The 24,043-nt window shown below is 49.6% G+C and overlaps 2 protein-coding genes across 6 annotated transcripts; one reads left to right on the forward strand and one right to left on the reverse strand.

Annotated features, from left to right (window-relative positions):
* Window positions 1-215: 215 nt before the first annotated feature.
* HEPACAM (hepatic and glial cell adhesion molecule) lies at window positions 216-5,548 on the reverse strand. Its single transcript, XM_084495528.1, is given in 8 exon segments — window positions 216-1,956; window positions 2,039-2,109; window positions 2,212-2,282; window positions 2,770-2,863; window positions 2,954-3,235; window positions 3,464-3,818; window positions 3,820-3,845; window positions 5,470-5,548. Coding segments are annotated over 8 exon segments (1,182 nt in total). The 5' UTR covers window positions 5,534-5,548; the 3' UTR covers window positions 216-1,737.
* Window positions 5,549-6,890: 1,342 nt separating this feature from the next.
* Window positions 6,891-23,806, forward strand: CCDC15 (coiled-coil domain containing 15). Of its 5 annotated transcripts, none has more exons than XM_084495687.1 (10): window positions 6,891-7,077; window positions 9,305-9,454; window positions 10,390-10,578; window positions 11,422-11,538; window positions 15,397-15,552; window positions 17,860-17,979; window positions 19,912-20,015; window positions 22,081-22,260; window positions 22,328-22,476; window positions 23,403-23,806. In XM_084495687.1, exons 1-10 carry the CDS (start codon window positions 6,928-6,930, stop codon window positions 23,516-23,518), a joined length of 1,431 nt encoding a protein of 476 aa, XP_084351813.1. In that variant the 5' UTR covers window positions 6,891-6,927; the 3' UTR covers window positions 23,519-23,806. The 5 variants fall into 5 exon arrangements, with proteins under 5 accessions (XP_084351813.1, XP_084351812.1, XP_084351811.1 ...); XM_084495685.1 differs by having other exon boundaries at window positions 6,892-7,077; window positions 23,318-23,806; XM_084495684.1 differs by having other exon boundaries at window positions 6,892-7,077; window positions 23,451-23,806.
* The last annotated feature ends 237 nt before the right edge of the window (window positions 23,807-24,043 follow it).

The raw sequence follows: 24,043 nt of genomic DNA on the forward strand, positions 1-24,043 counted from the left end.
TGCAATCCGAAATATGGCAGAAATTTCAGGGTTTCCCAAACTGCCCTTGGTGCTGCTTCCCCCCATCGTGAGATCTCCCTGCCAGCCATCCCCTAGACCTCATTCTTTTTGCAGCTAAGACATGCTCAATAGGTGCACCGAGCCCATCGGTCCTCAGCTGCCACCCGCCTCCCCCATGTTGCCCTGACCCCCCAGGACACCAGGCACCCCCTGGCTGAGTAACACATTTAGTTTATTAGTTAGTAGCATTTGTGGGTGCTCACACACCCCAAGCACCCCGGGGTGCCCCAGCACCCACCCCGGTGACCCAGTCCTCCAGCTTTGTCCTAAACCTATTCCTCGGGAAGCCTGGGGCAATGCGAATGGGTGTGCCAAAAAATGGGTGATTTTCACAGAAAATCCATAGGCAGCAGCGGGCGGGTCTGGCTGGTGGCTGGGAGAGGAGTGTTCTCTTATGGGGCCTGGGCCCATGTTTTGGGGACAGCACAGCCAGGGAGCTGGGGGGGCCTTCCACCTGTGTGCATGGGTGTGAGTGCACGTGAGAGCCTGCACGCTAGTTTGTGTGCACAGGGCTGTGTGTGTGTGTGCACAGTGCTCTTGCACATGCAAGGTGCATGCGTGCTTTCTCTGCACACCCTGTGCATGCTCCCTGCACACTCGTGCATACTTTGTTCACGCTCTTCTCACAGGTTCCATGCACGCTCCATCTGCACACTCCATGTATACTCTTGCTGAACACTCACGGTCTCTGCACACTTCAGGCACACGCAAATGCTGGCACACTTTTTCTGCAAATGCCATGCACACTTACCTGCATGCCCCACGCACACACCGTGCGCGCTTTCTCCACATGCTCCATGAGCGCTACCTCCACACAATCCATGCTTTGTGTATGTTCTCCTGACATACTTTATGCATGGCCTTTTACATGCTAAATGCGTAATCCCTGCACACTGTATGCATGCTCTGTCTGAACACTCTTGTGCATGCCCTCTTATATCCTTTGTACATGCTCTTTCTGCTTGCTCCAAGCTGCTCTTTCCACATGCTCCTTGCATGACCTCTTGCATGCTCTGTGTATGCTCTGCCTGCATGCTTTCTCCACACATTTCGAGCATGCTCTCTCTGCATGCTCTGTGCATGATGTCCCTGCACACTCTGTACACTCACTCTACATGCACTGCACATATCCTTTTGCATGCTCCATGCATGCTCTATGCACACTGCATACATGTTCTCTGCACGCTCCATGCACATCTCCGCACACTCCGTGCACGCTCTCTCTGCATGCACTGTGTGCGCTCTCTGTGCACACTGCATGAACGATCTCTGTGCTCACTCTGCCTGCTCTTTCTGCACAAACTGTGCACACTGTCTCTGCATGCTCCATGTGTGCCCACTTGCACAGTCCGTGCATGTTCTCTTTGCACACTGTGTGCGTGCTCTCCACGCATCCTCTGAGCACACTCACTCTGCAGACTGTGCCTGGGCTCCCTCTGTGCATGCTCGGTGCACACTCCCTCTGCACACTCAATGCACGTGCGTGTGTGTTCCCCGTGCGCCCCACACCCTGCCCCACAGCCAGGCCCTTCCAGCAACACCCCAGCACCCCTCGCGGGGCGGCAGGGTGCAGCTCCAGCTGAGATCAATACCAAATTAGTGACTTCCCGCTGTGCCCCACATCACCCCTCAATGCTGGGGGGGGCCGTCCACATGTTCCCCGCCACCACTGCCAGCTCAGGCACTGATCTCCAGGGTGCTGCCTTCCTCCTGCTCCCGGATGGCAGGGACACCGGTGGCCCGCAGAAGGCGTGGGGCGGTGCGGGAGCGCACAGGTGAGCCAGGGGGTGAGCGGGGAGGGCGGGTGGGGGCGGGCGAGCGGTGGTAGCGGCGAGCCCCTCGCCCCGGCGAGCGCCCGGCAGGCGGCGGTGAATCCTCCTGGGGTGCTGGGGTGTCCTGTGGGGAGGGCGTGGGTGTTGACACAGGGGCGATGCTCCGGCATTTGTCTCGGTGTTGCCTGGCCCCGCTGCCCACTCACCTGCTCCTTGAGGATGTACAGGGCCAGCGGGGCCTTGCGGTCATGGTCAGTGCTGCGTGGGATGGTCTCGGCTGCAGGAAAGGTGGGGAAGGGAAGGGATGGGAAGAGAAGGAAGGGGAAGGTGGTGGGTTCTCAGGGCATGGTGCTGCCAATGCTGCCGGCACCACACTCACCCTCGTGCTTGGGGTGCTCCTCATCCTGCTCGGTGTAGTCGGGGGGTGGCGGCTCTGCTTGCTGCTTTGGTCTGGGGAGGGAACAGAGGCAGTGATAATGGTGGGGATGGGATGGGATGGGATGGGATGGGATGGGATGGGATGGGATGGGATGGGATGGGATGGGATGGGATGGGATGGGATAGGATGGGATGGGATGGGGACGGGGACAGAGACGAAGATGGAAATAGAGACGGAGACGGAGACGGAGACGGAGACGGAGATGGAGATGGAGATGGAGATGGAGATGGAGATGGAGATGGAGATGGGATGAGATAGGGTGGGATGGGATGGGGTGGGATGCGATGAGGTGGGGTAGGACAGGGCAAGTCAGGGTGAGATGAGATGGGATAAATTGGGATGAGATGGGACAGGATGGGACAAGAGTGAACAGGACAGTATCAAATGGGATGGGATAAAACAGGGCAAGATGTAAGGGGGAAGGGAAGGACAGGACGGGATGGGATGGGGCAGGACAAGAAGAAACCCCTTTGGCTCCCATGTTCCCCTCAGCCATACTTCTTAGATGGTTTCCAGCAGGCACAAACAGTCACCAGGGTTACAAGGAGGAAGATGCCGCCCGTGGAGAGGATGATGTAGAGGGAGCTCCGGCCTAGGGGAGAGCAGCAAGGGGGGAACCCCCCCCAAAAATCTTAACCAGGAACATCTGCAAGCAATGTCCAGCCCTGGGGACACATCTTACGGTAGACAGTGAGCTTCACGGGGATGCTGCGGCCATGGCTGATGGGGTTCTCCACCAGGCAGCTGTAGACATCGTCATCAGCCATGAGGACGCGGGTGATGGTGAGGATCTTCTGGTCAGGGGACAGGAGAAGGCGGGAGTCGTTGCTCAGCGGCCGCCCATCCTTCAGCCAGGTGTAAGTCGGCTTGGTGCCGTTCTCATGTGAGCAGTTGAGGGTAAAGAACTCGCTGAGCTCCAGCACTGTCGAGGAGGCCACCAGCACTTGAGGCTTTGAGATGGGGACTGTGAATGAGGAGAGCCAAGGTGACACCAACGCCCCAAAGGACACGGATGGACAAGGGGAGGACATCAGTGCCCTAGTGGGGACCTGACCTAGCTGCAAGCAAGCTAGAACCACCTCTGTGTTTTGCTGAACTCCCCAAACCACCTCCCTGATGGACAAATTCCTCACAAAACACTGTGGGGAGAGATGTCCCAAGGGGAAAACCAAGCTCGGCTGGGTGCCCTTACTGTCCACAGTGAGGTTGATGGTCTTCTCGCCGGTGAAGGTGTCATCGGTGATGGAGACCTCCACCTCGTAGGCACCCTCATCAGCCAGCTGCAGCGGGCTGATAAGCAGTGAGCCGTTCTCCAGCACGCGGATACGGTCGCGGTAGTCAGGCCGCAGGTTGCCGATGATCTCGGTGCCAATGGACTGGACGACGGTGACAGGCTTGTCCCGCTTCAGCTGCCACTTCACCACCGGCTTGTCGGGGCTGGCACTGGCGTAGCGCACCGACAGCAGCGCCGCCTTGCCTGCCGTGCCACGCACCAACGCCGACGGGCTGGTGATGTTCACCCCCGCCAGCAGACCTGGGGATGGGGGGGAGACAGCGGGCGCCGCGTCCCGGCCCTCCGAAAAAGGGGAAAACCCCCTCCCGGAGCCGCAACGAGCATCCCTGAAAATCCCTCTCCTGCAGCATCCCCACTGTTTGCACGGAAGTTTGCAAAAATGTATGCATCACCCCAAAAAAGTGCTTTGGGAGGGGGTTGATGCAACCCTTGGAAAGTGCACTGGGGGAATTGATGCAACACTTTGCAAAGTGTATTGGGGGCATTCATGCAACCCTTGCAAAGACACACACACAGGGTTTCCACCCCAAGCCCTAGAGGATGCTCTTGTCCGGCCACCCCCCCATGCCAGTGCACAAACACAGCACTGGCGACTGAGCCACCATGTCCCAGTTCCGAGAGGACCTCCTGGTACCCATCACCCCACAGGGAAATTCAAGCTGTCTGTGCTCAAAGCAAACAGCAAGGCTTAAAAATCTCACTTTTGAGGGAAAACAAAAACCAAGAGCATAAAAATAAAATGGGTTTAATCCCCAAAACACCCCTGTTCCCACTAGTTTGAGAGCCTCATCCATGAGCCCCCATCCAGATGCTGTCACCTGAAGTTGAGCAAACCCCAGACTGAAGAGGGATGGGAGGTGAAATCAGCTGGAAGGGGGGGAGGAGGGGAGATGAGGAGGGAGGCGAGCAGAGCAAGAAAGGGTTTAAACAAGCCTGAAAGTCACGGGACCTATTGGTATGCAGCATCCGTCCATCCATCCTCCCCAGCAGCCGTGGAGCTCAGCCCCGAGAAGGAACCGTGGGGTGAAATTTGGAATAAAACCCGGGCACATGGTCAGGATGCGGCCCCTGCCCCATCCCCACACTCTTGTGTGTCTAGAAGCCCATTCCTGCCCTGCTTTAACCCCTTTGCTTTATATTTTCAAGGTTCTGGGGGGAGGAATGGGAGGGATTTAGGAAGCATCACACAAACATCCCCGAAACACCAATCCACCAATCCTTCCTCCAAATTGCTGGTTTCTTCAAGTCCCCCCTTCCCCCCCCCCCACTTCATGGAATAAATTTTGGGGTGCAAAACCAATCCACTTTGCTCTGCATCCTCAGCCTGACCCCCACATTGCTGCCTTTGTACGCAAACTTTTGAGAAATGGTGGAAAAGAATTGCAGCTGCCTTCCTGTGCTGGCCCCAAGAGGGGGTGGGTTTGCTCCTTCAGGGGGTGCTGAGCCTCAGAAATCAGTGTGCTGGTGGAGGGGGGCACTTGGGGAATTAATGCATTCGGGTGAGATGCAGTGGGATAGGGGAACAGGAGAGAAGCGGGGTGAGAAAGGGGCTTTTGAGGGAAGATGAAGAATGAGCAATAAAAGCGTTTGGGGAAGTCAAAATCAAATGTCTGAGCCTGGGGTTCACCCCCCAACTCCTCCCCAGCAGGATCCGCTTTTCTCCCACAGAGCTTTTTTCCTCGCTTCTGGACCCTTTTTTTCCTCCTTTCCACCCCTCTGCCACTGGAGGGGCTGCTTGGCAGCAGCGCGCATCCCCCCCCTTGCACCCAAGCACCCCCCCAAACCCCCAATTTAATGAGAGCCCCCGGCCTCCTCCACTCCTGCCCCATTTGAGTTAAAACAAACAAACAAACAAACAACAGAAAAAGGGGGGGGGAAAGAGAGGAGGCTGGCTGCTCCCCTACCTGCGTGCAGCGCCAGGAGCCAGGCAGCGGGCAGCAGGCATGGGGCGGCCACTGCTCCCCACATTTCGGGCAGGCTGCAGGGGCCCCGCTCTGCGACACTTCCCTGCTCTGGGCACGTCCCTCTGTGCTACTGGCCTGCAGCCCAGCCAATTTTTTTTTTCCTTTTTCTTCTTTCTTTTTTTTTTTTTTATTTGTCCCTTGCTCTCTCAATAGAGCCCTGTGTGTTTCGCCTCCCCAGCGGCCTGAGCTGACATTTGTTTGGGGACAAATCACACAGATTCGCAATTTTTCCCCCCGCCTGGCTGCACGGGGATGCTCAGCATCCCATGGGATCTGGGGACCAGGGTGTTGCATCCTGTTTTCTGTTTGTCATTACTTTTTAGGGGGGCATTTGGGGGGGTTATTTCACAAAGCTCCCCCCCCCCCCCCCCCCCAGTCCCCACAAGCCAAGCGTTCCTTTTGCTTTTTCCAGCCTGATGCTTTAAAACGAAGCCGTGGCTGCCCGCGGGCCCTGCTCCAGCTCCGGTGCCAATTAGCAGCGGTTCCCGGCTGAATGGGGCAGCGGGAGCAGGGCAGGGTGCCCGGAGCCGCTTCCCACAGAGCTCTGCCAAGCTCCTCGAGCGGGCGATGCTCAGCTCCCCCCAGAGCAGCCTCCCCAGCCCTGGGATGCAGTGGAGGATGCTCGGACCTTTTTAGGGAGGTGCTCGGGGCAGATTTTTTGCAGGGGGACGCTCTGGGGAGATGCTGGGGGGGCATAATGGGGAGATGCTATAGGGAGGTGCTTTGGGAAGTTGGACCGATGCAATAGGGAGTTGCTGGGGGGGGAGGTGTTGGAGGGGAACACCGCGGGGAGAAGCTCCATGGGGCTCTATGGGGTTATTCTGGGGGGTCTTACGGGGGGTGTTCTGGTGGGGTGCTCCGGGGATGCTGCAGGGACGCTCTGGGGAAGGCTTCAGAGGGATGCTCTAGGGTGTTTGGGGGGCTGCTGTAGCGTTCTCAGGACGCTCTGTGGGATGCTGTTGGGACGCACTGGGGGATGCTCTGAGATGCTCTGAGGACGTGTGGGGCTGACACAGCTGGGGCGTTCTCAGGATGTCGGGGGGATGTCGGGGGGGATGCTCCGAGAGGACACTTCGGGGAGATGCCCCGGAGCGTTCCGAGGACGCTGTGGGCGCTGTTTCAGGGCTGCTCAGGGGCACGTTTCAAGGGGACGCTCCTGGGGCAAGCACCTTCCCCTCCCCCCACCCTCCCCCGGCCTCCCTCGGTGGGACGCGAACCCGCGGCCCCAGCATCTGGGGGTGGGGCGGGGCGGAGCGGAGGGGGCGGGGCCGGCGGGCGGAAGCGGCGCCAGGATTCAAACCGGTGGCGGAGGCGGAAGTGGCGGGTGGTGGGGCTGTGGGGGGCGGCGGGGCCCGTTCACGCTCTGTTTCCCTCTTCAGATCCGAGCGCAGCGCTGCGATGCCGCCGTCCTGCAGGGAGCGGCGCGGGGCCGGGGGGCGGCCGGCGGGGTCCCCCCGGCGGGTGCTGGCAGCGAGGAGCCCCCGCGTGGCCGCCGTGGGAGCCTGGGTGGAGAGCGGCCCCCCGGGGCCTCAGCGCGGCGCGGCCTTCGTGAGTGCTGCGGGGCTCCCGGGCCGCCCCCCCCCGGCACCCTCGAGGGACAGGACGGGATGGGGCTCGACCTCAGGCTGTTATCCCCGTTTTTGTGGGGGTGGTAGGGCTGCGTGGTGTCCACGTAGCCTGGCTTCCCTTTTACAAAGGCCCTGATTTGCTTCCCCTTGAATAAACTGTTTTTCCTTTTTTTAATATTTTTTTTTTTTAGGAGAAATGCATTAATTTAAAAATCAGTTGGGTGGGGAATCTGGTTTGTCTCTATAAAGCTGCAATTGACTAATTATTTGCACTCTGCGCTGTAATATTAGCTGGAACTGTGTATTTTCAGCTTGTTAGTAGGAACTGATTTCCATCATAGGTATCGCAGCTACAATCATCAGGTTTGTGCCCCCTGCCTGCATTTTTCCCTCATACTGGTGTTCCTCACCTTGTTTGTTGCCTCCCTGTTCATCTCTAAAGGATGTCTGTGAGCAAGAGCTGTGTTCCATGTTGCTAATTTTAAAATAAGAATGTTAAATGTTTCACGGTGTAGAGCCAATCTCTGCAGTACCTCATTAGAAACACTTAAGAAAATCTTCCTGGATGCTTATCTCAGGGATTTCTGCTTTGAGGGTTATTACAAGAAGACTAAAGGTGCATTAAATATAGGATGATGAGTTCAGTCCCCTGTAATTAACGTCTAAATGTTACAGAAGCTCCTATGCTTCTGAGATGATTTATTTCCATATTGTAATTTAAATCCTGAAAGGTTGAGATAATATATGGAAATAAATTGTCTCTGTATTCACACAACTTCCCCTGCCAAACTTCGGGGGGAGCTGAAGTCTTCCTGGGTGCTCCTGGTCCTCTGCATTTCAATGCAACTGGGAGCTGCTGGTCCTTGCTGGGAGGGCTGAGCCTTGGCTTTGCACCAGAGTGTTGCTGTGGTTTGTCTTGGCACAAGTCCTCATCCACTACTGGGAGGAGGCATTCTCACCCTGCATGTTTGCCATGCTCAGCTGCGTTCCTTACCTCCCCCTAGCCCTTGTGCCATCAGGTGTGGGCAAAGGTGCGCAGGGTTATCAAAGCTTACGTAAGGCACTTTTATAAACCAGTGGGTCATACTAATAAAAAATATAAATAAATATTAATGCCTCCTCAATTAGAATTGCTAATGAAATTGCTAGCAGGGAGCATGGCAGGTTGTTGATGGCATCTTCAGCATTGTTCCGTGTAGCTCTGGCTTGCTTTCCCTGTTAATAGTGCAGATTCCTGTTTTCATGCTTTGGCTGTGCTATTGGGGCCCTGCTGCTGTTCATATTCCTGGCAGTGAGGGTTTGTGGGGTGCAGACCACCCTGAGATTTGGGGTTGTAAAAAGTGTCTATCAGAAGATATGATACAATCAGCCACATGGGGTCTGTCTGTCAGCTTCTTACCAGCAGCTCCACTCATTTCCCTTCATTCTCTTCCTCACTGCTGTGTTTAAGGCTGAATAAAACTAAGCATGTAAATAAGTAAAACTGAATCACCTTGCAGCTGACAGCCTGCCTTTGCAAATCTTGCTGGCTGCCTCTTTTCAGGATTCTGCACAGTTATTTACTGATTTGACAGCCAGGGAAGTGATACTGGTTTTATTTAAACCTTGGTAGTGCAAGCAGAATTGCTTGGCATGGCTTCGAGTGGGAACCATGGGAAACCTGATTTTTAGGTCATTGCTTTTAATCTTTCACTTCAGATGGTAAAATCATTGTCAGAGCAGTAGCCCTGCCTGTACCATGGTCAGCAAACTGCTTGATGCGCTTCCAGCATTGCTTTTGCGAGACATTTGTCTGAAAAATGGACGTGGGATCTTGTACAGAGTGTTAATGTGATGGAGGTTAGCCTGCTCTTTTGTGTCTAGACTCAGAATTTCTGCGTATTCATGGGAACGCTGACCAGGAGTCACTGTGTTAGGTTACATTTTTTTTTCCTCTCCTTTCTCTGCACATTGCAGAGTCAAAGGAAGAAGCATGTGTGCTCAGTAACAGCATCTAGCTAGCTAGATTCAATTCAAGCTAGTAGCAATTCAGTAGGCATTGTTCAAGCTGGTGTGCAGTTTATGAAACAAAATGTCATTATTAACTGCTCTGGGTGCTGCTTGCCTGGCCTGTAGATGCAGGTTTTGGACGGGGAAGTAGGAAAATGGGCTGTTATAATGCTGCAATGTAGCAAAAGCATTGTGAAATCTTCTTTCACCTCTCTCAGGCTTCAGCATTTCGAGTTGAGGAGGAGCTGAAGGAGCAGCAAAGGGAGAAAGCAGCAAGCCTGAGACGCTTCCAGGGAGAAGTAAAGCAGCGAGTGAACCAGCAAGTCAGGATGAGGAGAAAGCAGCAGCTGCAGAAGTCCTGCGAAGCGGTAAGCATTCCCCTTCTCCCTGCCTCACAGACTTCCAAAGCTAATGTGTCCCTCTATGCTGGGGAAAAAACAACACTGCAAACCCTAAGTCAAGATCTTAATAAGAAAAAGTGAGGAAACTTGTGGCTACAGCAGGCCCTGTGGCTGCAAATAGCAAACCCGTGAGTGAGGCTAGTGTGATGCCTTGGTTCGCTCTGATGCCAGAGGTGCATAAAGCCTTTTGCCTCCCCATGGAAGGGTCGATGGCTCCCTGGAGCAGTAGCCAGAGAATGTTGTCCTTGGTGCCCTCTCAGATCTCCACAGTGTTAAAAAAAAAAAAATAGCCAGGCCCAAGTTCATAGAATCATAGAATATCCCGAGTTGGAAGGGACCCATAAGGATCATCAAGATGTGAATGGTGTGAATGTCTCCTGGTCGCACTGAAGCAAAGCAGCTTGTCCTCTCCCAGGGCAGCTTGCAAGCAACACTTCCACACCTTGTCCTCCATATTCCCACTTTCTCCCAAGGGCTTGTTTTATCCTGTGAATATATTTAATCCTGTCTACTTTTAAACAACCTCCAGTAATACTTGCCATAAACTCACTGTGCAACAAGAAGGGAAAGTACTGAAATATCAACAGTTTTGGACACACCCCTAGGGTGTTTGGGCTGTTTCCAAAGATGAGAAGGCATGGTCGAGTGGGTATGTCCTCATGTAACTGCTAGCACCATTCGGAACAGCGGCAAAGCTGCTTGTGTTTTCTCATTCTGCCCACTAGAGTGTTGCTTTAGTGTCTTGTTTTTTTTTACCTCAGAAGGGTGAAATCCTAGATGCTGAGCATGAGCTGCTTCAGGGACATGTGCCTGCCAAGGGGGAGATGATCACTTGAGATTTATGTGTTGTCTTTTTTTTTTTTTTTTTTTTTTTTTTATCATCGGGGCCTGTGTCCTGGCAGGCAGAGAAGGAGAGCTGCCTTGCCATGCAGTACTCAGACTCGGTGCTGCACTTGACTCCCAAGAAGAACACGTGTGTGTTTCGGAGCCACCCCGCACCCGTCATCTGCAGCCCCAGTGTCCGCACCATCCTGGCACAGTGGCAGGAGCCGGGGATGCCCAGCGATCCGTTCCAGCAGCAAGCCACCAAGGTGTGTAGGCTCCCTCCTGCACTCATCTTTTCCGTCTCTGCTCTGTCATGCTGTGTGCTCATTGTTTGAAACAGAAGATGGGCAATACTTGTTTTCTACCTGTTTTTACAATGGATCCCTAATATTTATACTGAGTGAAGCATTGGCTTACATTTTTATTCTGGCTTATGAAATATTGGTATACCACTCCATGGGATGCTGTGCTTGTACTTCCTCCACTGCTTGTAGACAGTAAACTTAGAGTAAAACCCACGGGGAACTCTGCACAGTGACCTGTTACTGCACTGGGATGTCATGTTGGAAAGTAGACACTAGGTGGTGCCACCTCATTGAAGCTTGTGTCCTGCAAACCAGGAGTGTGTGATTGTGAAATCTTGGAAAATGTGATCTAGGGACTTCTTTAATAGAGATGCTTGTGCTGCATTTGGCATCTTATAAGGCATTTGTGTTCATCTAGGAATTGGAGTTGTTCTAGTTGGGGCACTGTTTCCCCTGGGATGTGGAACAATTTCTGTCTGGGCACTGGGGATCTGGGACCTCTAACATCTCAGCAAAGTGATTCGGGAATGGATGAGCTTTACCATGGCTGGATCAGGGTTTCAGTGCATTTGGGCAGCTCTGAAAGATGAATTGGTTGCAGATTACCCCAATCATGTGTTATACCTGTTGGTGAAGCTAACTGAAAGTTGACCCACGCTCCCTTGATAAAGCACCGAAGCTCTCATTGTTTTGAGCAGGGTGCATTGCGACATCTCATCTACGTAACTGAGCTTCTTGGCATGGCCCTTGCGGAAAGCATCTACTGACCCGTTTTGCTTGTCCTTATGTCCCCTCTTACGGCAGCTCAGCAAAACCATGAGGCAAGTTCGTCGCAGGCTGGCATCCTGCCGGACTGTGCCTGAAGGAATGGGCCCCTCTGAGCTCCCTGGTGGCATCTGGAGCCTCAACAGGAGGCATGAGGTAAGTGAGGGCAGCTGGGGCAGACTAAGGTGTTACCGTGAAGCTGTGGGCAGGTCTGGTGCTAATTGGCAAATCTGAAGCATCACTCAGGGGGTCTGTTTAGCAGAAACTGTGTTTGCAACCCAGGTAATGATTCACCCATGGATGAATGGGGCTTGAGGGCTCTGTCCCATGCATGACACTTCCAGCTTTGTTCTTCTAGCCACCTTTCAGAGAAGGCAGAAGGGTAAAGTGGGTGAAAACGCTTCTGTTTGAAGAGACTAATGAAAGATAAACTAGGAAATATGAATTCAAAAAAGGTTTAAGAGGCTTAGATTGTGGTCTGGGTATCTGGGAGGAATGTAGTGATCGACCCTCCCCTTATCTGCCCTTATTTCTTCAACAAACCTCAAGAATTGTTTCCATTGCATCAGTCTGTGTTGTGTGTGTGGCTAAGACCTGGAGGGTTTTCCTCATCCAGAACTGGCTTCTGGCAGGCATGTAGTTGTTGGCATGCATCTCCTTTTCTCAAAGCATTAAGTACATAGTAGCCACATAACAAGATTAGTCCCAAGTGCCTGACCTTTTGTGCTGTTCAATTTCGTCCTGTTTTTGTTACTCAAAATCAGCTTTATGCTACAGCTATTGGCATAGCTGTGTTGTGCTTTCAATGCCAAGACCTTTCTTAAACTGATGTACTTTGCCCATCCACAAGTCCTGGAGAATACCAGCAGCAACCCAACCTGGTATTTTGTCTTACTGCCTTTGCTGGAGACAGCTTCCTGCCTGTCTTGCAGTTCTTCATTCCCTTCTCTTTTCAGGTTCATCAAGGGTGAAGTACATCTTGGCTAGCTGTTATCTAGAAAATGCCTTTTATATAAGGGCTGGTCTGGGTCTTCCTATTCCGTGTATCGTTGGATGTCTGTTCAAGAAAGTCAGCTTTGAGAACAAGAGTTACAGAAACACTGTAATTATGGGCTCAGAAAACTTGTATCTATTTCAAACACTACGCATACCTTCTGTTTAAGTTCTCAATGCATTCAGACTGCTCAGCAAGATGGACTGATAACATTACTCGGCTATTAGCAGTGTTAAAGCCTCACATAAATAATACAGTACCTACCCAAGCAAGCCAGATGGTTACAGAAGACAGAGAGCACTTGTGGGATGTGTGGTGTGGGAGTCCTGTGACAAGTCATCCACAGCAGTGAGAAACAAGGCTGGGAGGGATTCTGGGCCACACCATCCATCCTCCTACCCGAGCCGTAGTGTAGGTACTGTTGCAAAAGTACACTAATCTCCACTCTCTTAAAACGATTGGCAAGAAGCCTCTAATAGCTTCCCTAGGCAACTTTTGCCAAGAGGGATATGTTGATTTATTGCCTTACTCTGTTTTATTACTCCAAGATGGTAGAGAGTAAAAGTTCTTATTTTGATGTGACTCCTTCTTCCCATATGAATGCCTTGTTTTCCATATTCACAATTAGACAGCATCTTATTCCCTTCTTTTCAGATGCAAAATGTTGCTGCAGACTTCACACCTTGATAATTGCTGCTTGCCCTTTGCGTTTGTTCATGTTGACCTTCCTTGTGTTGTCTTCCCCAGCAGATTTCTTTGATTTGAATGCAGGCGTTTTAACCTCTTCTCAAATATTTCTGCAACTTCATGTAGCCTGGTGGGTTCTTTCTTCTGTCAGTCTGGCCAATGATGAAATTATCAAGCAGTGTCCACGCAGTTCTTCTCTATCTCAGCAAGCTACATAGACTGAATCCAGATAGTGTTTTTTAATCACCTCCCTTGTACTGGTTTCACTTAATGAGTATTTTCCTTACCGAAGTGTTGCATCAGGCCATGTCAAAAGCAAGGCTAAAATTAAGATGTCTTCTGCTATGGTCTTGCCTGAGGCTTCTTCTGTAGTAGGATAAATTCATACCATCTAGACGCTACTTGCTCGTGACAAATTTATGTTGGTGGCTGCTTATCTTGTTTTCTAGCAGCTTACAGGCAATTTGCAAGGTGATTTCAGTTCTCCAGAATTCAGGCAATTGAAAACTTTTGAGGCTGAAATTCCTGTAGTTTTCTCTTTAGTATTTCCCTTTTCCTTCCTTAATTTAAAGGCTATTTAAACACTGCATGTCCTTTCCCAATAACCTGGACCTCCACGCATTTCCAAGGGGGTTGTTAGCAGCTTGTCTGCTGGTCCTGGAGGTAACCCAGGGCAGGTCCTGCCCACTTTAAAAAAAAAAAAAAAAAAAAAAAAAGGCACCTCAGTTTCTAGGAATAATCTGACTTTTTCTTCCCAGTTCTAGTCCAAGATTTGTCTTGCTTCTGTTACTAGCTCAGGACAGTTCTTTGGCTGAAAGCCAATGCACAGAAGCATAAAATCCTGTTTTTCTTGGTGTCCTCTGATAGCTTTCCCTCTCCTCGTGTAATGAGTCCCCTTTTGTCCCTCTTACCAGAAGCCTGATTTTTTGTTACCTTGGTGTTTCTTGTTTTACTTGGAGCCTTGGCCTTTCTGCCACTTGTTTTATGTCCCTGCATGCTTGTGTTTTCTCCTACATGATTCTTTCAGTATTGTGACCCATGCTCCATTTCCTCTGTGCTCACATTGATCACAGGCACAAGAAGAGCCAGGTTTGTCTCACACTATGCATCGTGTCTGTCCACTCCAGCAAGGTAGCTTGTACTTGTTCAGTTAGCATTGTTTAAAGATCTGCTGCTTCTTTGGTTCTGTTTTCCTTTTTCTATTTTTTCTTCTTCCCTGTAAGGAGTCACGTTCTCTGTAATTGTTAAACAAGAAGTCTGTTCCTGAAACCATTGCTGTTCTTCACTTCTGGAGATCTCTTTTCAGGTCGGAAACTGTTTAAAGACCCTGCTGGTCTGTTCTCTGCTGCAATTCTTTCTGAAACAGATACCTAGATTGTAATTGAGTGGAAATTATCTGTCCTGTGTTTCTGGTGATCTCATTCACCAAGTCTTCATCTGCTTTGTGGAAAGGTTTGTAGGTCTTCAGCATGACAGAAAAATTCTTTTCCCCAGCTGACCATTCCCCAAAGATTTTTTTTCCCAGCAGTTTCATTTCCTTCTGCCTTCAGGGCTTCAGAGCATCCTTAGAAAGCAATAACCGTCACTCTCCACTTCTTGTCCTAACTGAAGAAGCTTCTCTGTGTTGTATTTTTGTCATTACAGTGTTGATAGAGTAATTCCTATGCCTATCGAATAATTTCTTGTGCAGACTGGCTCCAGGCTATCCTCCATGCCTCATAAATTGCAGCACAACCATCTTGAGCAAACTCTGGCTTGACCTGTGCTCTTCCTGTTAATCCACCCTCTCACTCTATGAACAATCCTACTCTTCCCTACCTGTCTGCATTCCTAGCCTGCTGAAGGGACAGTAAGGAGAAAAACAAACAAAAATGGCTTCTGGCATTTTGATTTCTAGTTTGTAGGAAACAATCTGCTGCCTCTCAAAATATTGTTAATATCCTTTCAGGAGCCTGCCCACTTACCATCTGAACAACTACAGAATAAGTGTCACTCAGGAGATCCCACCCACCCCAAATCCTTGCAGTTGTGAAATAGTGCCTGGAGAGGTCTTTCCCTTTTCTTTCCTTCACCCCACACACATACATCTGTCCCTCTGTTTCTGCAGTTGGTTGTAGTCACGAGCTACCCGGTTAATTTAGATTAAATTTAGATTATTGTGCCCTGCAGTGATGCTTGAATATGTTGTGCTGCTGCTTGCCAGGTCTCAACTGACTTCACAGAACAAGTGTCCTGAGGTTAAAGCTACTTGTAACCCTTGCTCAAGGATATTGCATTTGCTCTCTGCACCAATGCAGTCATATGAACTTTGCATTCACACCTGTCTCCTCCAGGAACCAGTACCTCATGCCACAGTGCCCACAGAAGATGACAGTGAGGAGCTTCTAGCAGGACATCATGATCTTCCAGCTGAACTACAAGACCAGGCAACAGCCCCACATAAGGCTGAACAAGAAGATGGTTTCTATATCAAAGTGGAATTTGAAAAAGTAATACGCGTATGAGGTTGGGCCAGTTGGTCTGAAGAAGTTCAAATCTTTGGGAGTTGGGTTTGTTTAAGCAGGGATGGTGAGGCTACTGTTGTAATCAGTTTCAGTTACTCCTTCAGGCCTGGCTAACTCTTATGCCTACTCTCAGCTTTGGTCAAAACAGGCCAGAGAGCAGTGTGAAAGTCAGGAGAGATTGATGACTTGGAGAAGGGTCTCTGGCACAGCACACGCAGTCTTGAGGGACACCTTTGCAAGACGGTGCCTGTGAACTTGTGTGTCTTGATCGGTGGGCATAAGGTCACCATTTTTAAATACACACAAAGCCAGTTAGGGGGTAAGTGTAATGGGAGCTCTGACTGTTGTGTTCTCTTAGAATAGCCATGCCGTTTTGACGTTACTGTTTTACTGCTTTAATCTTACTGCTGTGGCTTCAAAAGTGGTTTGTATGTGCTTGCCTCATCCTACCAATTGGCTGGTGCTCAGCAGAAATCTGACACTGTGTGTGCAATTGCATCGTGCGCTTAATTTAGCTTCAGGAGGACCTGTGGCTGCCCCTTGTGCTGTGCTGGGGAGGGAGAGCAGTGGGTGCATCAAACCAGACGGAAACCTCCAATAAAATGGAAAAAAAAAAAAAAGGTTTTCATCAGAGGAATAAACTGGCATCCCTCGCCCTTGCCTCAGGGCTGGCAGCTAGTGGGGATTGTACAAAACACCTCCCTTAGAGGTAGCATTTATGTGCCTGCTCCTGGGAACCTGGCTAAAGTATTTATTGATTCTTTGTTTTCAGTCAGAGTTTTGTTAAGCATCTGAGGTGTGGAAATGTTTTGCCCTTTGGATTACTTGGAGTAGTTAGCAAATACTTTATGGATATAGCAACATGTGCCCATCCTTATCTGGTGATTTGTCCAGCTAGGGAGCAGAAATACTGGCTTGGCAAATATTGTGAGTGGAGCGAAGAAGGTGAAGGTTTGCACTGAGGTTTTGGGAGACATTGACTGTTGAACTTCCCTGACACTTCCTTTGCTACTATTACTTTCTTGCACTTCATGAAGTTCAGAATCAAAGTCTGGGAGGTGAGGTGGTAATATGAATCCCTATTTAAACTAATACAGAAAACTCCTTGAAGGATACCTTCAGAAGTGTTTTGTCAGAGCATTGGTGCTCATGCTCCTATATGGAGATGTAGAACGTGTCTTCTGTCTGGTGATAGGGAGGAGAAGCCAAACAAAGTGGTGCTTTAACACTGATAGGTAGCTACGCTCCGCCATGCTGCTCTGTCACTCCCTCTCCTCAATAGAACAGGGAGAGAAAAAAACTTGAGATACATGTAAGAATAGGGAGATCACTCACCAATTGCCATCCCAGGAGAAACAGACTCAACCAAAGGGAGACTAATGTAATTATTGCCTATTGCTCACAGACTAGGGCAGTGAGAACTAAAAGCACCTTTCCCCCATCCACCCTCTTCTACTTACTCCACTTGAGCAGCACAGGGACAATGGGTGCCGTGGTCAGTCCCACTTCATCTCCACTGCTCCTTCTCAATCCCTCTCTGCCGCTGCTCCACGTGGGGTCCTTCCCACGGGATGCTGTCCTTTGCAAACTGAGCCTGCAGTGGCTGCCCACAGGCAGCAGCTCTTCAGGAACTGCACCTTACCACAGGGTCTGTCAGGAGCAAACTGCTCCAGCACAGGTTCCCCGTAGGTGGCAGCTCCCCCCAGATCCCCTGCTCCTGCAGGGGCCCCTCTTTACAGGCTGCAGCATGGGGATCTGCTTTGTGGTGCCCATGGGCTGCAGGGGGACAGCCTGCTGCACCAGGGGTCTCTGCAGTGGAACTTCTGCCCCAGCGCCTGGAGCACCTCCTGCTGCACTGCCCTTGGTGGCTGCAGGGTTCTTTCTCTTGCACTTCTCAATCCCCACTCCCAGCTGCAGTTTTTTAGCACAGCAGTTTTTCCTCCCCTTCCCCTCCCCCCTCCTTAATTCTCCTCTCCCGGAGGCCCAACCAGCATTGCTCTTGGCTCAGCTCTGGCCAGTGGCGGGTCCTTCTTGGAGCTGTCTGGAGCTGGCTATGGTCTGACATGGGGCAGCTGCTGGGCTCTTCTCACAGGGGCCAACCCTGCAGCCCCCTCCCCCCCCCCCAATAAAACCTTACTGTCTAAGCCTAATGCACACGTGTCCTGGAAACACATGCAGAACTGCAGGTATCTTGCATAGGGGACTCACCTCCAGCTTGGAGGACTTTGCTGAGTGAAGATGAGAAACTTGACTGTGAAGATGCTGATGCTGCTCTCTTGTACTGTTTTTCAGTTCTGTGATGGGTCAGTGAAGGACTTGAGCCTGCCTAACTCTCCCCAGAGACTGAACCCTTGTTGTCGAGCTCCCCTTGTACTCTGGGCTGGCATAGACCAAGAGGAAACCAAGAAGCAGGTTTGTCTGCTACAGCCAAACTCACTGTTTCGTCTCCATTTCAGGAGTGAAAGGTATTGAGCGTAGGGAATGCTGCTGGCTCAGATAAGCCTTGGGAGCAGCATCTGCTGGGTTTGTAAGTTTGTAAGTGCTGATGGTGTCCTGGGTTTTCAGCAAACCTACACAGTAGGTAGACACCTACACAGTATCTGAGATCCAAATTAACACTGAAGTGTTTTAGAAGAGAAGAGCTTGGTTCATTTTGCCTTGCAAAACAAAGGCTGAAAGGTGTTGTGATTTGTTTTCTGTAGTTGCATGGGGGGAGGAGGGGGGGGGAGACCTGCCAAAAATGTTATTTAAAAAATGCTAGGGGGGAAAAAAAAAAAGGAAAGAAAAACAAGAAAACCCTACTTTATCTTGTTTGGATGTAAGGCTGGAATATAAAGGTTCCTACCATATCAGTACCTAGCAGGAGGGATAATAGCTTTCAGGCACAGACTGCAAGCCTAATGCTTGCAGGAGCTTGGCTGTGCTCTCAGCTTGAGCTGCACCATTTGGTCAGTGCAAGGCATGAAGTTACCTCCCTCATAGCAGGCTCATGGGCCCTTTACTTGAGCACAGTAACTTTGCCTAACTTGATTCAGGAGTGGTCTAAGCTTGCTGGGGTTTGTTGTGTGTTGTTAACAGGGTTTTGTATCTTACTGTTGTGCGCTGAGGGTCTGATTTAATCACAGGGGCCAATCAGTCTGTGTCCAACAGTTTGGCTCATGCAGGAGATGCATGAGGGATTGTTTCTCTGGGATGCCTAAAGAAAGTGGCTTTTTTTTCCTGCTTCTTTCTGATTTGAACGTTTATCTCATTTTTTGTGAGCTTCTTTGCAGTGTACAGCATAAAACAAAGTGCTTTGAACAAATTGTTTTTGTTCTTTATGTGCATTTTTCTAACAAACTTATCCAAAAATCCGGTTGTGGTTTCTAGAAGGCATGACAGCAGCTGGGGCTTGTCAGGCTGTTGCTTCCCCCATCAGTTCCCTGTGCCTCTTGCTTTGTATCTCCTTGGCTTCAATCCACCTTGAGATAACTGGGTTTGCAGCAGGCTCTTCCGTATGGTTTTTTTCCATCCAGCTTTCTACACTTGCAGCCTGCCAATCTCTCCTGCACCTTTATCTCCAGCTGTGCAAGGCTGTTTCCAGTGAACAGGACAGACACACTCAGTCCAGAGCTCTTGGTATTGATGAGAAAATCCATGCCTTCCGCTTTCTGGCATTGTGGAGCTCAAATGAACTGAATGCTGACTGCTTCCCATTCAGGTGGCAGGATCAGATGTGAGATTGAGTGAGGAGGTTTCCCCACCCTCGCTGCATCTTTGGGTTTAAGCTGAAGCCAAAACACTGAAACTTTCCATGTGGTCTGACTGTGTGAGAGCTGTGTTCCATGTGGGGCTCTTGGGTTTGTCTCAGCAATGCATTTGCCGCCTCTGCAGTTCTGCATGTGATGGGTTCAGCTTGATGTTGTGCATTATTTATTGATTTATTTTGGAGATAACAGGATTTTGTGTAAGGCCTGCAAGTGGATCGTGGTGGATAGAAATTCATGCACTGTTGCTTGTAGCACTCTCCTCTATCGGAATGAAGTGGGGGGAGCTGTTTTTTTTCTTGCCAGGAAAGTTAGAATTTAGGAATTTGTCAGGTGTCCTGTATCCATAGGAGACTCAGTCAAAGGGTGCTGGTACTAAGCTCTGTGATGTATGAGATACTTTGAACACCCTCCATCTCTCCAGCTTCTCCTTAGTCCTGGGATATTAAGGGACTTCTAAGGATCATTTGGGGAAGGAGTGAGGCTTCTATCCAGGCAACTATGAGCTCCAAAAATCTAGCCAAGCATTGATATTATCTGATATTAGGTAAGTCTCCTACAAGACATCCTTCTTAAAGTTGCACCTTCATTCCTACAGCGTCAGAATGAGTACCTGAGGTGCAAGCGCCTCTTCATGAATGTTGAGCGAGAGCAAGTGAAGGAGCAGAGGAGGCAGAAAGAGCAGCAGAAGAGGATTGCTAAGTGAGTATGTGCAGATAAGCAACACACTCTCACTTTCCTTTTGCAGCCCAGTAAACAAAACACAAAGGCTTTGAGAAGACTGTCTATCTTGATAGGAAAAAAAAAAAAGCATGTGATGAGTCACATTCTGACTCCTTTGCTGCTTTATCTACCTTAAAAAAAAAAAAAAAGATTTTTTTTTTTTTTTTAATTAGGGAGTAAGAAATGGGGGTTAGAAATGTCAGGCCGAGAGAGGTATGATTTACCAAACCACAGCCCTCTGGGTCACCGATCCCAAGACCCTGTGCCCATGTTCAGAAACTTTGGGATGAGATCACGTTCTCATTAAACTACTTTTCTCCAGGATGTTTATGTCAGACCCTTCACCCTCATAACTATAAACATATATATGGCATAATAAAAAGATTTCTTAGCACTTGTTCCAGAGTTGAAAACTCCCTATCTATGTAAAAAAAAAAAAAAATCCTTATCTGTGTAAAAGTACCTGTTCATGTTTTGGAGGTTTTAATTTAAAGGAGGCTCTCAATTTAAGGAGGTTCTTAAGGAGGAACTCTGCAGTTTCAGACCAAAGGAAGAAAGATGCTCTACGCTTTTGTCTTTGACTCGCTATGCAAGAGCATCTAAAAATTGCATCTAATACAATTCCACACTGTAATCACCTTTGTTTTCTGACACAGGGTTTGCAGTGAGCAGGCTCTGTGGGAGCAGCACAGGTTTGTGAGGGCAGGATTTGGACCTCCCATTTGATTTGATTGAAGTGCAGTTTCAAAAAAAGCAGTATAACCCATATGCCACCTGCAGCTAGCTCTAACTGATCCAAGTGGACAAACCAACAAGCAGAATAAATGAGTGAGCCTTTAAATGAAGAGCTCAGCCTGCTGTGATGCAGTGTTCCTGGGGCACAAGATCCTGGTGGTTGTTTTTTGTGGCCATTTTTCAGAGAGAAATTGCAAATCTGAGGAAATTCGACAGACATGTTCCTGAAACTTAAATTGGTGCTCAGAGCTTTGGAGACCCTTTCCTGCCCTGCAAGTGCTGGTGAGACACCAGGGCCTTTCTAGTTAGTGATATCTTCCCCCCCCCTCCAGTCCCAGGGTCTCTGCTAGACTTGCTAGCTGCTCAGAGCATGTGCAAAAAAAAAGCTGTTTTTGCAGTTACTTAGTGTAAAGCTAAGTTGGCCTTGGCCTTAGCTTCTACAATAGAAGATTTATGGTGGTGTAGTTAAGGCTCTATTACCACTTCATTTAAAAGACGTTTTGGAGTTTATAACTTGACAAGAGAAGTTTGGCTTCAGCACTTTCCTTCTCAATGTGTGAGCACTTCATTCTCATATCTGACCCACCAAATGGGACTTTTAGGATGTTGCTCCATTCTATTACGCTTTCTTTCCCTGGCTTCTACCCAGCTTTGACTTTTTTGAATGCCTTTTGGCAGTGATCAGTGTGTAAGATGTTATTGCATTTGTTACTCATCAGCAGGAATAAAATGGCAGATGCTTCGGTTTAAAGTCTTTGTGTTTTGTAATTTCCACTTGTCAGGGGAATGTGCTTTGCATTTTTGTGAATTATACTGTCCAGATTCTGTGGAAGGGCTGGAGTGCCATTTAGGTGCAATGGAAATTGAAGCAATGGAGGAAGATTTGTTTAAAAAAGAATAAAAATTAAAAAAAAATCATCTCTTCAAGCCTATTTAGAGTAGGCATTGGATCCTTGGAGTTTTTTCTGCTGTACCCTGCACTCTTCTGCAGTCCTGTTAAGTTCTTTGTCATGGAAGTTTTGCAAGGACAGCTTATGGTAGGATCCAAGCTGCCCTATAATCAGAAGATATCACAGGTGGGGTGGCTGGGACTATTGCCCTTTTGGGTAGATATAAAAGAGCCCAGGCACCATTTTTAGTTTCAAAAGGATGGAAGAGAGCACCTCAGGAGCTTTTTTGGAGCAGTGCAGGTGCCACTTCAAAACTGGAGCGTGTAAATGTGGTCCAGCACATGTCAGGAAATGGACGTCACGTGGGGAAGCTCCTTCCTCCGCTAAGGAAGCCCAGTGACAGCTGTCTGTGTTTGCAGGATTAAGAGCAAGAAGGAGAACCAGCGCCAAGTGGAAGAGCAAAGGATGCAGAAGATGGCTGAGCAGCAAGAACCCTGCTTGGGGGAAAGTGTCTGTGAAATCCTGGCCCACCTTGAACTGGAGGAGAGAAGGCTGAAGAAGATTAAGGAAAAGCAGCAGCGAAATATGGAGTATGTGAGGTGAGCTGCCAAGAACTGGGTCCCAGCTCCTTGTACAGAGCAAAAGTGAATGCTTTGTCCCTTGCAGGTATGTAGAAGCTCTAAGAGCTGAGATGAGGGAGAAGATGAAGCTGTACAACATCGACTTGCCTCCCTTGTGCTCCTGCAGCTCTGATTTCTGGGAGTCCCACCCAGATACCTGTGCCAACAACTGTGTATTCTACAAAAACCACAAAGGTAGGAGTTCCTGCTCTTCAAGAGGACTTAGCGCAGACCTAGCAGAGGGCGTATGTTTGAATGCACTGGGAGAAATCAGTCCTGGCCAGAAGTTCCCATTGGTTCTGGGCTGCTGTTTGCAGAAAAGCTCATGGCTGCCAGGATTGCAAGCATACTCCAAAAAGAAAAAGGACCCGCTGCTGATAGGCTCAACATTGTGTTTAACTAGATCTTTCTGTGCTGCAGGTACATCTTGTAATACTGCACAGATGTGCCCAGCTGCTAGCTTGCCTAGTGTAAGACTAGGGCTACTCAAACATGTTGCTCAGGGAAAAATCAGCTGCTCATTTCTAATCCCCTCTTCCTCTTTCTCTTCACGGAATTTAGTGGCATCCTCAGCAAAATGCCAGCCTCTGTGTCAAAGTGTTGAAAAATGCTGCTGTAAATATGTAGATGTGTTGACAGGGGGAGAACCATGAGGAAAATACTGCAGAACAGGCTTGTTAAGGGCATGGGAAACCAGTGGCTTTTGGAGCTCTTTGCTTAAATGCTACATCTGCGCTTGGGGAGGTTGGTTGCAAAAAGGTGACAGAAATCATTATCTTTACACAAAGAGTGCTCTGATCTAGGAAAAATACCTGCCTGAGTATAATTGGGAGTTATCTTCTAGGTGGCTTTGTAAAGTGGAGAAATGGAGGCCTTAAAAAAATCCTCTAGGTTTCCTGCTTTGGCTGACGTACCACTCTGTAATTAGGAGTGTACAGACTGCCATACAGCCTGCAGGGTGCAAAAAAAAGAATGTGGAAAACTACAGGCATGTTGATTAATCTTAAAAAACAGGTCTTCTCTCTTTGCTTTGCAGCAAAAGACAGAAGCTGCCCCCAGCTTTGGGCCATAGGTGAAACTTTCATCTCCTAATGCTGCTTCTCAGTCCTTTCCATATTTAGCCTACAGCCATGCTCTGCAGTCTGTTGTCCTGTCCTGTGACCCCACAGATGGGAGGACGAAACTGCCCATCCATGACCTCGCTGCTCTCTGCACACACCCTGCGAAGCACCAGTGAAGAGGGTGTGAAGAGTGCATTGCAGTGAAGTCCCTGTGGTTCAGGGACTGGCGTAAGTAGGCATCTTGTCCCAGCACAAGAGCTGCGCCGTGCCAGAGCACTTGCTGCTCCTTGTGCTCAGGTTTAAGTCACGCATCTTTGGTTTCGCTCCCTTGGTGCGGTTGGCCAGACCAGGAGCACAGGGCGGCTGGCAAGTGTAAAGGGGCTGATCGTTCTTGTGGGCTTGTTTACAGGCAAGTGTCTGAATTTTGGTGTTCAGCTGCGCAATAAACTTTGCAGCGTGTGTGATGCTCTGTAGTCCTGTTTGTAGTCAGAAATGAGGAGTAACAAGTTGCCCAGGTTTGAGTATCACATCGCCTCATCCATCGCTTTAAGCCACACTTCTGGGATCAGTTGCAGAGTGTGTTGCTGTGGGTGCTTGGCCCCAGCTCCTGGCAAAGGGTGCGCATGCCTGCCGCCAAACCTTTGCCTGCCCTGATGGGTTCACAGAGGAGTGATCCTGGGCACGCGGCCAGCCCGTGCTGC

The sequence above is a fragment of the Aythya ferina genome, assembly GCF_964211825.1.
Source record: "Aythya ferina genome assembly, chromosome: 22".
In the NCBI taxonomy this organism is placed as follows: Eukaryota; Metazoa; Chordata; class Aves; order Anseriformes; family Anatidae; genus Aythya; species Aythya ferina.